Source organism: Lycorma delicatula, chromosome 6 (genome assembly GCF_047948215.1).
Source record: "Lycorma delicatula isolate Av1 chromosome 6, ASM4794821v1, whole genome shotgun sequence".
NCBI lineage: Eukaryota > Metazoa > Arthropoda > Insecta > Hemiptera > Fulgoridae > Lycorma > Lycorma delicatula.
The window spans coordinates 18,416,369-18,432,625 of record NC_134460.1 but is presented as its reverse complement, the minus strand read 5'-3'; the positions used below and the strand labels follow the sequence as shown (position 1 = coordinate 18,432,625).

The window sequence follows — 16,257 nt, the reverse complement described above, 5'->3', positions numbered from 1 at the left end:
AACAGAATAATGTTAACAGTTTTTGCCAATATTTTCCATAAAGTTCTATATCTTAAAAAAACATCCTCTTGCATCCCACTAGTGCTTAAGTAAACTGATACCATGTAAATACAGATATCATTATCCCATTTCACTGTCATAGCTGCCCACCCCCTGCTGCTTACAAAAAACTATAATTTAAATTCTGCAAATTAGATTTACAGTTTAGCATAATTTAGGCTTTAGCCCTTCCATAGCCCGAACTTCTAACAGCTGGAACCTATAAAACTTTATATTTGTAAAACAAATTTTCATATTGCTCAGTTTTCTTATCTTCCATCCAAGTCTTATTCAAACATACAATCATACTTCTTTATAAAAGACAAAAAATCATGCAACCGTAACCCCCACCATGGAACCGGAACCAGACCCAATTAAGCATGAATACGGTTCTGGGAGGTAACGTTACCTCTGGTCGCCAGACGAGGGAAACACCAGGCGCGGCTACAAACATGTTACTGAGCACAATGTATTTGCAAGTTAGTATATGTTTCTGATGCTGCAGCTATTTAAGTATTTTAATTAGTCAAGAAACCTATATAACTCTTTGGTACTACTTCCACCTCTCACAAAAAAAGAAAAACTTTTTGAAAATAAGGTTTTGAACAGAAGTATGAAGTTTAAAATTACTATTTTTATTTTTTCATTAGAATTTCTGTGAAAATGTACAAACAAGATTTTAAGATACCTCAGTCCACACTTGTTATACGAATTTTTAATAAACTACAGAATAATAGACAGACAAAAAAATGAATTTTTTTGTTGCTTTTCCAAGCAACAATTTTATGAGATTTTTCTTATACTATGAGAAACATGTTATTAAATTGAAGTATTGGGCAATTTTTTTTTATACATTCAGTAAAACACTAACCTGTAATAACTTATAGCGGGTTAAAAAAGAATTGCCATCAATTAGTTTTATTTATCTCTTCAATAAAAAAATTATAAAATTTCTGCATGCTGGTCGGTCACTACCACAGAAATGTTCACTAATGAAAAAAAATGTTTATAAGAAAAAACTAAAATTTATGTATGATAAAATTAAGTCAAAATAGTCATTTATACTGGCACAGCCTTTCAATATTATAAGGAACATTACAAACTACATTAGTTGATCTAATTAATAGTCTATATCACAAACCAGCAACTCAAAATAAATCACCACTATAAAATAAAATTCACATCGGCTGTATATCAAAAAACAAAACGGAAATCACAATAAATTTTTTCAATTCATATCCATAATACTGAAGGACAATTTAATTTCTTGTTACTCCTGTATGGAACAGAAGGCAAGCTCCACGAAGCAGTTGCTTCAACTACTCCATTCTATTTTTTTTTTACATGTTATATATGGCCTGCTTCCTACTCTTACATCATGCAGATTTTGCTCATTAATTTTGCCATATTCTTCAAAAGAAATCGACCAATCCATCTCTATTTTCAATGTCTTATCAGCACTTCAATCTTTTCTTCCTTTGACATTTCAAGAACTTCCTCATCTGTTTTTCTATTAATCCACTTAATATTTAATATTCTTCTTAACAGCTCATTTAGACAAACTGAGAACTTTATAATATTTGTTTTGGTTACTCTCAAAATCTTGACTATAAAAGGAATAGCACTGATACTGTAACCAAAACCTCTTTTTTTCTCTTATTATCTATTTTCCCAGTTTATATAACTAAAAAAAAAAAAATCCTTTCTTATTCTACACTGTACATCTTCAGGTATTCCAGCATTTCTACCCATAACTCCAAGTAAATGAAACGCCTAATATCACATCCCTCTTATAAACCTAAAATTTATTATATTCATTTCTTACACTTGTATGTTTATATTTGATTTTATTCTCATTATTAATTCTTCTAAAATTCCCTTTCTAAATCAGTTTATTTTTTTTGTCAAACAGATAAAATTATGTGATGATCATCAACAACATTCACTAAAGGCTACGCGCCTTGTCGATTTAGCTACGTCACTCTTTATCTCTGCTTTTCTCTCCAAGTCATTATATGAACCAAGGCCCATCTCTTCTTTAACACTATTGATGATGGTTGCTCTCGGTCTACCTCTATGTTTTTACCCAAAACCTTGCCCTCAAATATATTCATCAAGAACTGGTCATGTCATATTACATGTCCTATCAATTTCGCTCTTCTTCTTCTTCTTCATATAACATTTAGCAAGGACCTCCTCTCACCCACTTCTGCTAACACTTAATCATTTCTTTTCCTATCCACCCAGCTTGTTCTTGTTATTCTCCTCCAAATCCACATTTCCATTGCTTCCAGCCTTCTTCTATCTGCTTTCCCAAGCATCCATGTTTCACATCCATAAGTTAGAACACTCCAGAAATAAGTTTTAGCAAACTGTTTCCTTATTTGCATACTCATATGATTATCAGTCAGTTACTATTTTTATCCTGGAAAGCTTGTTTTGCCAGAGCTATTCTTCTTTTTACTTCTGTGGCACATTTATTATCGCTAGTGATGGTACTTCCTAAATAAAATTAGAGTTAACGTTGACATAAATAAAATTACTAAATAAAATACTTTACTAAAGTACTTTCTAAATAAAATTAGAGAACGTTGACAGTTTTCTGTCAACGTTCTCTACAACAGTACCATCTAATTTATTAACAACCTCTGTACCTTCCTTTGTTTTTCCTACGATCATAATCTTTGTCTTCTTCTTCTTTATTTTCAGTTTAAGTTTTGTTAGCACTTTAGGTAGCGTTTCTAACATAATCTTTATTACCCTTGCTGATTCTGCCAGTAACACAATATCATCTATAAAGCGGATACAATGTATGGATTTTCCACTAATTCTGATTCCTTTTGTTTTTTCTTTCATTTCTACAATAGCTTTTTCAATAAACAAATTAAACAGAAATGGTGACAGTGGCAACCTTGCCTGACTCTCCTTCTTATTTTGCCCTCTTTTTTAAGCCGTTGATTTCAATCCCCATTTTCTGCATTTCTATCGCATAAATAAATTATGTGAAGAAAATATAAATCATAAGCAGCACTGAGTTCCTAAAGTCTCGAATGAACTCAACTATATTTATTTTTCCTATTTTTATCCTCAGTTATCTACCTCAGCAACCATTACTTACAATTGGAAATATACACAGAGCACACAGCCAGATCTGATGCATAAAATTTTCTAAACTCCTCATTCAACTTACGTACATGAATATGACATGAATGCTCTACTTGACTCTTATAAGACATAATTTTCTGTGCTAGTAATATATTTTCATGGCATCCTCACACTATCTCTAATTAATTAATGAAAACTCTCTGAAAAATCAATACGCAAGTTACAGATTGCATTTCGTGCATTATATTAAAATCTCATCTAATCGATACATAAACAATTCTTTTTGAAATCCTGCTTGTTTTCTCCTCCAGGAAGGGTGTCTTATCAGAAAACAGGAACGGTTTAAAGGGAATACAAAAAATGTATGGGGTTTCAATTGAAATGATTCATTGCTAATGACAAGGTCCACCAGGAAAAATAAATAACAAGAAAAAAATTAATAAATTTAATAAAAACAAATGAAGACAGTTAAAAAATAATATTTTTTGAGTACAAAGTCGCTTTATTATTTATTCTCCATGAAGAAAAATTTAACACTACAATAATAAAATATAATAATAAGAATAATAATAATATACTATATATTAATTATTAAAACTATATAAAACATTATGCTAAATTAAAGTAATGAAAACGGTCCTTAATTAATTACACTTTAAGTAATTAATTAATATTTTATAGTCCTTGCACAGTTAAATGAAAATAAAGTCAATAATAATAAAAATAAAAAATATAATATAAAATAATAACAACAATGAGAAAAAAAGCCTTAACAGTTTAGAATTGATGATATACAATATATATATATGTATAAATATATATATATATATGTGTGTGTAATATAAATATAATTATTATAATAATTAATGTAATATTATATAATAAACTATGTTTGCTAAATTATAATATAACAATTATGCATATATAATATTATATTTATATGAATAACAAACTGTAATAAAAAAAATAATAACAGTAATTATGATAATAAATGAATAAATAAATAAATAAATAAATAAAATGTAATTAGAAATGATAAACGTGCGCTTCAAACAATTAATAAAAAAATAAAATGAGTAATTCAAAATAAAATAAATCCAAATAATAGATGAATATGTATGACAGTTTCTTTTTTCACGTTTCGTTCGTTCATTCTCTAATCATTCGACTTTAATAGAAATTCTATAAAATAAATTAGTAAGACTTTTCATGATTAAAACTTTTTGTAATAAAAGAGATTTAGTCTTACGCACCAGGATGCCTAAAATATTTAAATAAAATGTTGTAGCAATGAAAAAATTATTAATTTGCAAATATGAAGAATATTTATTTAATGGATTTTATAAAAATGTAAATGAGAAACTGATTTAATTTTTAAGAATATTTTCTTAAGAAATAATGATAGATCTGGCAACGATGAGATATGTTGAACATCAATGAAAAAAATCTTTATTGATCTTTTACTGCTATTTACTCAGTATTCCTAGCTTTGACAGGAAGGATCTGGCATTATTTTTACATTAAAAATCCTTTCTTACAGTTATCATAAATGCTGAAAAATAAAATCAATACAAAAATAACTGTTTTATCCAGATCCTGCACATCCCAATTCTGGATCAAATGAGTAAGTTTTTCTCCCTTTTTTTAGAAATGTTAATTTTGTTTTAACAGCTGTAAACCCAAATACGGATGATGCACAGTATATATTTTATAACAGCGTAATAAAATAAAATTATACATAAAGGATGGATTTTAGTTACGAGACTTTTAAATGGTGTTTAATAAACCCTCTTCATACACAGATACTAAACTACTGAAAAACATTATTTAGAATTAGTATAAACATGAGATAAACTTGAGACTAAATGTTAATACATGGTCAAATGATCTGCAGCATGACAGAGGCTGTTAAGCATTGGTTTTAATTATGAACCTACTGTTTGCTAAGTTTATTTGTAGCACAATAATCTTACTATGTGTTGAAATGTTCTCTACTGTACAGATGAATGAATAAGTGCCATTTTATTAATTTATTACAGAAAAACAATGATGTCTGTAGAACATAACTTTAAAAAAAATATATGTATAATATACATTTATGGTAAAGATATTGCTAAATTGTCAAACAGTTCTGATGACGCAGCTGCCAATTTATTTTGAATATGTTTCAATGCCTTTACATTACTTTCTTTTGATTCTTTTTTTTGCATTATTAGACAAGAATTAAAACGACAAAAAAATTAAGAGAAAAAGAAGTCTGATGACAAAAAGGAAAGTATATTTTTTACATATCAGGGGTGATAATGTAAAAACTATACTTCAAATAACAAAAATATTTTAACTTAGGAAACAATATACAATATGTGAAAACTGGTTCAGACTACTCTAAAAAAAAATTAATTTTTAAATAGCTCAAAACTTCTTCAACTGTCTGTACAATTGTGGAATCATATCAGCTTGCAAAATAAAGGCAGACAAACAAGATCTAATTAACTAAACAATATTATATTTTTTCTTTTTAATAATAAAAACATATAACAAAAATATTAATATTGTATTTTACCCCTTATTTTCCTGTAACTGTTTTCCATTGCATTAACCATAACATTTTTTTAATGGTTTTATTGTATTACCTATAATTTCTTCAAATTAAAAAAAAAAAAAAAACTATTATAAGACATAAAACAAATAAAATATGAGTATTTTAAAGTTAACATTATTATCAGGTATTTTGTTATTAATAGGTAAACAATTTACTTTAATCTTATTATAAATGTCAACTACCTCAGTGTATATTTTACACACAACCACACTAACCGTATATCCAATTTGATCTGGATAAACAGAGTTTTATTGTAAAACTTTCTTTTCATTTCAATAGCACATATAAAGTTAGCGACATGCATGAGTTTCATCATAATGGTATACAATTAAATATAACTAAGTAAAAAATTACATTTTAAAATTATAAAATACACAAATAAATAATAGGAGATTCATACAAAAGATTATTTGTAATAGAAAAATATATAAACCTTAATTAAATATTGAAACAATCATTTTCAATGTAATGAACACATCTTAAATTTATAATTTCACTAAATACAATTTCTAATTCACAAATAAAATATTGTATTGTATTGAATTTAAGAAGCTTTATCAAATTTTAAATATACCGTTTTTAAATCTATGTATATAATATTACAAATACAAAAAAACGTACAATGTTATCCTATTAGAACATACATTTTTGAAAAGTCGAGGATTTATAAAAAAGCAAAGAATATGATCATTTGATAATTTTTATTGTTACAATTGTTTTAAATAAAAATATCTTTATGTCTACATCAAATCATTAAAAAATTAAACACTATATCAATAACCAACATTTAATGCTAATTGTAAGGTTATAAATGCAATCACTGAAATTTTAGAAGGGATTTCTTAACTTTTTTGAGAATTACCAGAGTAGACAGGAAAAATGTTATCTTAAAAATGTTTATGCAGACTTAACAAAAAATATATCAAACACATCATTTTATGGAACAACATAAATAACAAAAAACTGCATCTACTTTGAGAAATTACTGTTGCAACACAGATGAACTTATACATAATTAAACAAATTATTGGTCCTTAACTACTAACTAAAATTTAAACAGAACATCACCCAAAATTTAAAAAAAATTATTTTGCTATAATTTTTCCTGAAATTAATTTTCAAAAAATTTGAAGCATCTTAAATATTTATATATTATCAGTTAAAAAGACTATTTTTTCTAATGACCTACTGTTATATTTTCAAAAAGATAAATATATACTGAAAAAGATCACAAGTATGTCAAAGTTTTATTGAAATATATATATGTTTATCATATACATATAGAGCTGCTTTTTTAAAATAAATAAAATTTTACTCACACATGCATAACTAATATATTAGTAGATAGAAAACACTATAGTAAACATTAAATGTAAAGAATTTCTTTTTATTTATTAATTTTTAAAAATATATATTTAAAAAATGAAATACATCTAAACATTAAAAAAAAAAAAATGAAATAAAACTATACTGATATGTGATTAAAAAAATATAATTTCATTCAAAAAAAATTTTAATTATTTAAGGGACAACTATACCCGGACTAAATAAATATCATTTAAAATAAATATTTCTAGCAGATTTTTTAAATATTCTATCTGTAATAAAATGACATCCTATTATAGAGTACGACTACCACAGCTATTTCTTTTTTTAAATTAAAATAATAATAATAATCATTATATTAAAATTTATATTATATAAAGTTTACAGAAGAAAGAAATAATGTGGATTTTTATTAAATTATTGATTTAACACATTTCTGTAAAAAAAAAAATATATTACACAAACATGTAAAAAAAATAGTTCATAATTTTATCAATATGTAATAAATTAATACAATAATTATTATTAAGTCTTATGATCTGAGTTAATGATGTTAATGTTGTTCTTATCATCGTTATTATAGATCTTAAATCAGTTTACAAGAGTTGTGTATATATATATATATATATATATATTATATATATATATATTTCTTTTTTTTACTATTGTTTTATTTTATTTAAAGATGTTTAGGCCGGTTGGCGGTGACAATATAAATTTTTTTTTTTTTTTTTTTTTTTTTTAAATGGGGAGAGGTCAAACGCAGCGTGTGAGTGGAGATATATATTCACGTGACTTTAGACTGCGGCCTGGTTAAGAGCGATTCGAGATAAGTTAACTGGACAGGTTTATGAAGTGACAGCTGTTTTAATGCTTCATCTAGTGAAAACCATTTTCTTTGTCGCCCTGTATAACAAAAATAAAGTAACAATTATGTTAAATTATTAAACTACAACTGATATCATGTTAAATTTTCCATAAAAAAACTTTTTAAGAATAATATTTTGAAAAAGATGAAAGATTTTAGGCTACATTAGGTTATAATATACGCTAAAATCACTCTCCATTATCGCAATTAATTATTTCTGTATTTCTTAATATACAGCAATGCCAGAACACTAAAACAAATATTAAAGTATTGTGCCTTACTGATTTTCCCATTTATGGACTATGGAACCTCAAAACATTAAGAAATGCAAGCAAAAAAATAACAAGATACTCTAGATTTTGGTCCAGTACAATAATTTGGTTTCCCATATCATAATATTCTATATTACAATAGTAAGAAAATAAATAATCACAAACGCAGTATATTTAATTTATGGAGTGAATAAAAAAAAAAATCCTAGCACATATGTGACCACAGTCAAGAATCTATCATGAAGACAACAATCTGATGTAAATATCACAATTTTATGTATATAAATGTTTTTTATGTATATAAATTTTATTAACATCAGTATAAAAAAATAATTTAACAAAGTCATAAATCTACACGATTACATTAAACCTAAAACGATTAAAGTTTGTATATTTTGGAGACAAAGTTCATAAAAATGTGTAACATGTGACAAGCACAAGAACACCCATAATAAATTTATTTTTTCAATTTGTCATTATCTCTGATTACATCTGGAAAATCCTAAAATTTTAACAGCAGAAATTTTTTTTATGTGATACTTAAATAAATAACTTTCATAACACAAATAGATGGTAAACGTGTTTGGTTCCTAAAAACAAACACTAAAATCAAATTTATAATCCTTTCTGTTTTTTAATGCAATTTTTTTTTTAAAGAAATGGATTCAAGCTACACAGAGTGGTTACTATAAACCCAGCAGCTATCTGACATTCATCTTAATCAAATGTTATGTTAAAAGTTACGTGTATCTTAAAAAAAAGATATGCTTCAATACTTCTAAAAGTTATATTTGCCATCTAATGGCAATAATCTGTGAAAAACAAACTTTTAAAATCATAAATTGTGATATTCTTTACTGCTGAATCGAGACATAAAATAACAAACAATGGAATACTGATAAAGATGATAATTACTATAATGGTATATGGTTTAGAAAAATAGAATATAGAAAAATCAAATTGAGCAAAGTGATAACATTAACGTAAGCATTGCTTACACTGTTGATTGTATGTTCCAATTATATCAGCACGCAGCACAGTAAACAGAATAAAACAAGTCAGAAATACAAAGTTAACATGTTAATCTTTATTCTCTTTCTATTTATTTATGGATCTGACACCATCTTTCTCCGATTTCTACACTATTAAAAATTTTCACAATCTTATTAAGATTAAGAAGTCAAACAATCAGGACTCTATTATAAATTAATTACAGAACTTTTATTTTTATCAATATGTTAATGAATTTTTACTTCAAATTATTACTAAGATATAAAAATATATTACATAAATAACATCAGAAATATGTTTATACTTCAGAAGAAAGTTAACGTTTTATCTTAATGCATTATGAAATAACGAAGGTAGGATAGTCTACGGATCAAAAAATAAATTAAAATCTTCATATCACTCAATACTGCATAGATAGATACAGCTTATTTCAACAAAATGAATAAACTAATTAAATGGATTTTAAATATGGTACTTCATATATAAAAACACAGAAATATGATCAAATTTCTTTAACTTATAAAATTTACTTTATAAGAAATAAAACATTATTGGATAAAATTTTTAAATACCTTGTATGTGAAATATATCACCTACCTTCAAAGAAAGATCTGCTCTAATTATTATCTGGCATCTAATACATCAATATAACCATTATAACAAATTTTACCAAAAAATAATTACACATTTCAAGTAATATACACATGGGTAAAATTCAAAATTGACCTCCAATTGAGTACTGAAAATAAATGGGCTCAACAAGATGAACTTCCAATAGCAATCAAGAATCTATAAATCCAGTACAAACCTGACCAGCTTTACTCCTGTTTACTAATGGTAGAAAAAAGAAAGAATCAATGAAATACGTAAAACTGTAATGCTTTAAATGAGGACTAACAAGGAACTCATGAATACGGTTAACACAAGTGGCTGGGTATTCTGATGGGAATATTCTTTGAAAGGGTCAGCAAAAGTTGGTGTCACAGTATGAATGCAGGTCATGACTAAATGGAGAAGGAGTAGAACACCCAGACTCAAGAGTCTTATCTTTACAAGAGAGAATGGTAACTTCTTTAAAATGACGCCTATTCTTGATTACAAATTGTGCAGGTGGTCCTGTAAAAGAAATATGTAATGGTCTGTATGTCAAAACTGCGATGACAGAATAATATTAAACAGCGAAGCAGTATGGTGAATGGGAAAAAATAATAAAAGGTCACCCAAAAAAAGAATTGGCCTAATTAATTGACCAGTGTCCTCTACACATACAACTAATGAGTGACTTTAATGCTCACAATCCTATTTCGAGGTCAGATCAAATAGATCCCCAGATAAGAGGATTGGAGAGATGCTTTTTAATTCTGAGTTAGCTATATTAAATAATGACTCAGGAACTTACTTCCATCCTAGAGATAGATCAACATTCTGCATACACTTAACCGCTTAAATGCATCAATTGCAGAGAAATACTTTTACAAAGTTTTGTAAAACCTTCTTAGAAATTACCATTTTCCAGTGCAAATTTCAACTGAGCTCTAATGAAAATATATTCCATCCTAAAAGATGGTTGATCGACAAGACAGACTAGATGAGCTACACTGCTAACACAAAACTCCCAGAAAAAACTCAAGTTACTGAAAACAACATCAATGTTTGATGTTACATTTGACTCAGCATCAAGATATATTCTCAAAACATCCGGAAAACCCAGGATACCCATTCCATGGTGGAGTAATGAAATAATGAAGTGATTAAAGGAAGAAAGAAGCAGACAATGCTTTCAAAAAACGTCCTACATAAGAAAATCTAATTCCTTTAAAAAACATAGGGTCTATGCAAAAAGACAAATTAAAAAAATAATGATCCTGGATCATTATATATGTGATCCATTAGCAGATGACTGCAGCAAATGTTGAATGCAAAGTCCATCCATGGGAGTTCAAACTTAATCCCCATATCTTGCCTTCAACCTAAAGGCGATATAATAAATTTACCAAATGAAATTGCTGAATTATTATTCAATCAATTCATAGGAATAAGTGTAATGGCTAATTTTGGTGATTGTTTCACGAGTCAAAAAACAGAACTTGAGGTCACTTAAGTTTGAAACAGAAATAAATCTTTGAAAGCATTGGAGAAAATGGGCAATAATACTGCATCAATTCTAGGCGAAGTACATTATGTCATGATCAGACAGTTAAATACTGTGGCAAAATTTAGATTATATGAACTGTACAATTAGATATGTGGGATGGAATGTACTGCGGTAGTAGAAGATTGCTTATATTAATCTAATCCCCAAAAAAATATAAAAATCTAGCAGATCCCAATAGTTACCATCCTATCTATTTGACAAATGCTATTGGAAAAATCTTTCAAAAATGAAAAACTGACTTATTTGGATTTTAGAAAGAGAAAATCCTTTATCGTCACATCAAGCAGGATTTTGAAAATACTACTTGATTACTATCAAATGTTAAATTTAGAAAATATCATATATAACAGTTTCATCATGAAGAAACACTACGTTGCAGTCTTCTTTGATCTGCAGAAGATATTTGATATAACTTAGATGAAATAATGCTTCAACTACATGAATGAGGCAATTTACCAGTAGTACTCCTTAAAAAACTATATACCTAATTTTCATGTACAGTTCAATAATAAATACTCAGAAAAAAGATTAGAAAATGACCATAAGACTCGCCTTTGAGCAATACCTTGTTCACAATCATTGTTAATAAACTGATATTATCCATTCCAGGAGAAATCAGCAAAAGAATTTACGCTGATGATCTAGCAATCATATACGCCAGTAACAATACAAATATGATGAAGTTTAAATTAGAACAAGCAATAAATGTCTCAATGATATTACAAAGGAAAATGGATTCAAATTTTCACCAGAGAAAATATGCTACATACACTTCTGCAGCTTCAGTCAAAGCTCAATTACAGGTGTAATCGAGCATATTGCTCATCTATTCGCTAGAAAGTTGAATCTAGAAAAGTAGATGTCATACACAATAATGAAATTAGATATGCCAAAGGTGCTTTCTATACAAGCCTGATTACCAGTTTAAGTATGAAGCCATCATAATACTGTGCTACCTAATCCAGATCAGCCGGAATAAGGTACTAGAGTTAGCAATTAAATATGAAATTACTTTGCTCGAAACATTAGCAATTTCTATAAGAGAAGAGTTGATTAGCAACCGCCATTGTTTTTGTTAAATATAACAACAAGATTAGATCTCTCTCTTACTAAAAAATAAAAGAGAAACCAGGAAAGAAAAAATAAAAGAAAATAAATAAATAATTTTTTCTTATTGAAAAATAAAAGAAAAAACTTCATTCAATGGGAATTTTCTTCAAACCTCAGTATAAATGATAATTTATACTGATGGTTCTAAAAACTGAACATCACTATATTTGTTTAATGATGAAGCTCATTCTTGGAGACTGCCAGATATGGGCAGTGTTTATACGGCATAGCTTCTTTCTATACATCAAGCTCTTCGCTTCACAGAATATTTCTGCAAAGAGAAAGTGTTATATGTTCTAACTCTTTAAGTGCATTAACTGCTATTTGAAACAAAAACAAAGAGGATGCCCTTTTCCCAACATCCTGTCCAATTTATATATATTATACTGAATGAGTCAGCAATGTGTATTTAATAGACTACAGGGCATGCTGGTATCTCAGAAAACGAAGGTGTAGTTGAAGACACAATAATGACACATGGATATAATCCCTAGTTAAGTGGCAGACATAAAAAATCATGTAACATAATCAGAAACATTTTGCGCAAAGAATGGAAAAGAATAAACATCAAATTAAAAGCAATAAAAATTATTCAATTTAAATGAGCGATGCAAGACCGACTTGACAAGATTGAGAATTAGTCACACATGAATAACAAACTTACATATGCTTACTGGCGAAAAAAGACCAATGTGACAAACTGTTCATCTACTTGAAGGGTACACACTACATGCAAATCTAAGAAAGAAGTATGGATTAAGAAATGATAATGCTGCTGATCTAGTAAACGGTAAAGAAGAAACAACTGTTGCTTACCTTCAAGCCAGCGGATTACTAATTCGTTTGCAGAAAGTCTTAGGTGAAGTAAAGATTTGTATTATGTTTGACTGCAGATGCCCCTGTCCTTCAATACCTACCTGAAAAGTGTTACTTGTCTAGCAATTTGTGTATTTTATTTAAATGTATTTAATGTTATATTACATTTTATGTTTTATTTAAATGTCAGGATATTTAAATGTTTCATTTAAATATACCCTTTCATCTGACGATCCTATTGGTGATTTTTCTTTACTTTTAAACAATGTGATGAGGACTAATTACTTAAAAAGTTGATGCCCGTAAATAAAAAAAAAAAACAATAATAAGCAATATATGGCTACTAATAAAATAGTAATTGTGTAGCAGAACTATAAAATTATGCATAAGATCAAAAACAAACATTTTTTAAGACTTAAAATCGCACCGAAAAAATTTAGTTTTTCTTAAAAATAAAAAGAACACAATATATCTCTATCATTAACACCTATCAAATAGGAACTTACCAATACTTCGAGAGTCTTCCCATTCCGGCAATTCTTCTGTTACTACCATTACAAAGACTTCAGTTCGATTTTTCTTTTCATCATTCTGTAAAAATAATAATCAAATTAAAAGTACACAAATAGAAGATTGTTCACTTATTTATTATAATACGCAATTGTACAATTTGTTACACTAAATTAGGATATATTTTTCTACTTCTTTGCTGAAGAAAAATATCACCTCTTCCCAAGAATTCAGCCAACAGGCAGATGAATTTAAACCCAGCAAACTTACCCATCGACCAATACCAACTGACCTATTAAAACAATTATTCACTGTCATAAAAAATTACTATTACTATTAACATTCCAAGAAATACTGAAATAAGTATCTAATTTTTCTAAGAATACTACTTTCAGAATTATTTCCACCTATTTACATGAAATTCTACATGCATATTAATATAGAATTTCACATGCACTTGCATATCTATATAAATAAAAATGTAAATGTTCATTTGTTCAAAATCTTAAATCTCTGAAAGTTCTTCACAGATTGTTTTGAAATTTTGACACATACATGCATTCGAATACGTGCATGTTTTTATATACCTAAGATGTCACACTTGTGACAGCTAAAAACATGCTTTTTTGAAAAACAATCTGTTAAATGTAAAAGCAACACATACTACTAAATATTTTACAATTCCATTTCAACGTTTCTGCTATAGACTAAAATACTACTGGATCGATTTATGTGCGGGGAAAAGGAAGAAAAGGAAAAATCAAAAAAGGTAAAAGGAAAGAAGGTAAAAAAGGGAGAAGGAGAAAATGGAAAAAGAAAAAAGGAGAAAACAAGGAAAAGGAAATGGAAAGGGGAAAATGGAAAAAAGAAAGGTGGAAGAGAAATGGGAAAGAGAAATAAGGGAAATAGAAAGGAAAGGTAAATGGACAGGAAAGGGTGAATGGGGACTGATGTGGAGTGGAAAGGGGTGGAGTGGGAAAAGGTAATATTAAAATGAGAAAAGGAAGAATGGAAAAGGGGGAAATGAAAAGAGGAAAGTGAGAAACACGAAAGGTTAGATTTTGTGAAGTTCCGTAATGTTCATTTTGTTAATGTTTTATCAAACTTTCACTACTATAATATATATATGTACTACTATATATGTACATATATATATATATATATATATATATATTCAAATCTAGCAATAGCAAAGTATTGCTGGGTCTGGTAGTCAAAAATAAAATAAAAAACTATAATAACAGTTATAAAAATAAAACAGCACAGGTAAAGCCAGTAATTAAAAAATATATATCAAAGTACAAACAGCAAAACAAAAAGTTTTCACTCAATCTCAGGTTAACTAGCATTAACAAACAACTCTTGAAAACTAACAAATCATATATTAGTATAGTTTTTTAAATTAAAGCATAGCAACTTTGTAAATTTATCAGCAATATAAGTTTTCCTTAAATGCTCCTCAGGAATTTTAAACTTACTATTTTTAGAGAAAACTTTCTTTTCTCCGCTTTATAATTTTTATACATGCTCTTTAATAACTGAAACACTGTAATTAATAAAAATAAATAAACATAATGTTAATAATCAACTGAAACTACCAAATTATTCAAAATTAAAAACTATTTGAGATAAAAATTCTTAGACAAATATCCATGTCAAAAAACATGGGTGAAATGGAGAAAAAAGAATTTGCCCACAGATAAGCCTTTACATTAAATATAATGAAATTGTACTGTATCACAAAAAAAAATCCTAGAGCACATTGGCTCATTAAAAAACATTATTGAAAAAAAAATTTAGAATATTGAGTAGTTTTAGCAAGATATTAAGTTTTTAGAGAGATATTAACTAATTAAAAAGGTGTAATTTGGGGTCATAAATTAAAAATAACTTTTTCACCAAGAAGTGGCAAAGCCCAGTAATTTTTCCCACATTGCCAACTGTAACGTACTATTAGAAATGTAGTTTTACCAACCTCTGGAAACTTAAGAAATAAAAAAATTAATAAATAAAGACATTCTTTTTCAGAAAACATTTTCCATAATCAAAGTAAAACATTTTGGTCAGTCACAAAAGAGATCAATTACTGAAGACACAAATATAGCACGTACATTACAGAGCTAATGTATGTACTATATTTCAATAAAACTGAGGTTTAGTTGTTCAAAAACCATCTGTCTTCAAAAACCGACGCAAGAGGAATCATTTTAAATAAACCCCATTTTATTTTTGGGCTGAGCTCGAGGATCCCTAAAACATTCAATGGGGGAAAAGTTATATTAAAATTATGTGGTCAAAATACAAACAATCTCTTTTAAATACTTTGTATATGAGAATGAAAATAAGAATACAACCAATACATGAGAAAGGAATTGTTATAAAATATTCATACTAAAACCAGAAGTCTAGTTTCATATTTACAACCTGTTAGTAAAACAAACGA

At 27.5% G+C, this 16,257-nt stretch overlaps 1 protein-coding gene across 3 annotated transcripts in view; it reads right to left on the bottom strand.

Moving 5' to 3' along the window:
• Positions 1–3,575: 3,575 nt before the first annotated feature.
• The window catches only part of Aps (diphosphoinositol polyphosphate phosphohydrolase 1 Aps), a 139,200-nt gene continuing 126,518 nt past the window's right edge, over positions 3,576–16,257 (bottom strand). For all 3 annotated transcript variants that reach the window (XM_075369312.1, XM_075369310.1, XM_075369311.1), the window contains 2 exons: positions 13,811–13,895; positions 3,576–7,978 (listed from right to left, as the gene is read on the bottom strand). In XM_075369312.1, coding sequence (XP_075225427.1) covers positions 7,860–7,978; positions 13,811–13,895 — 204 coding nt within the window. In that variant the 3' untranslated portion in view covers positions 3,576–7,859. The remainder of the gene's footprint in view (positions 7,979–13,810; positions 13,896–16,257) is intronic.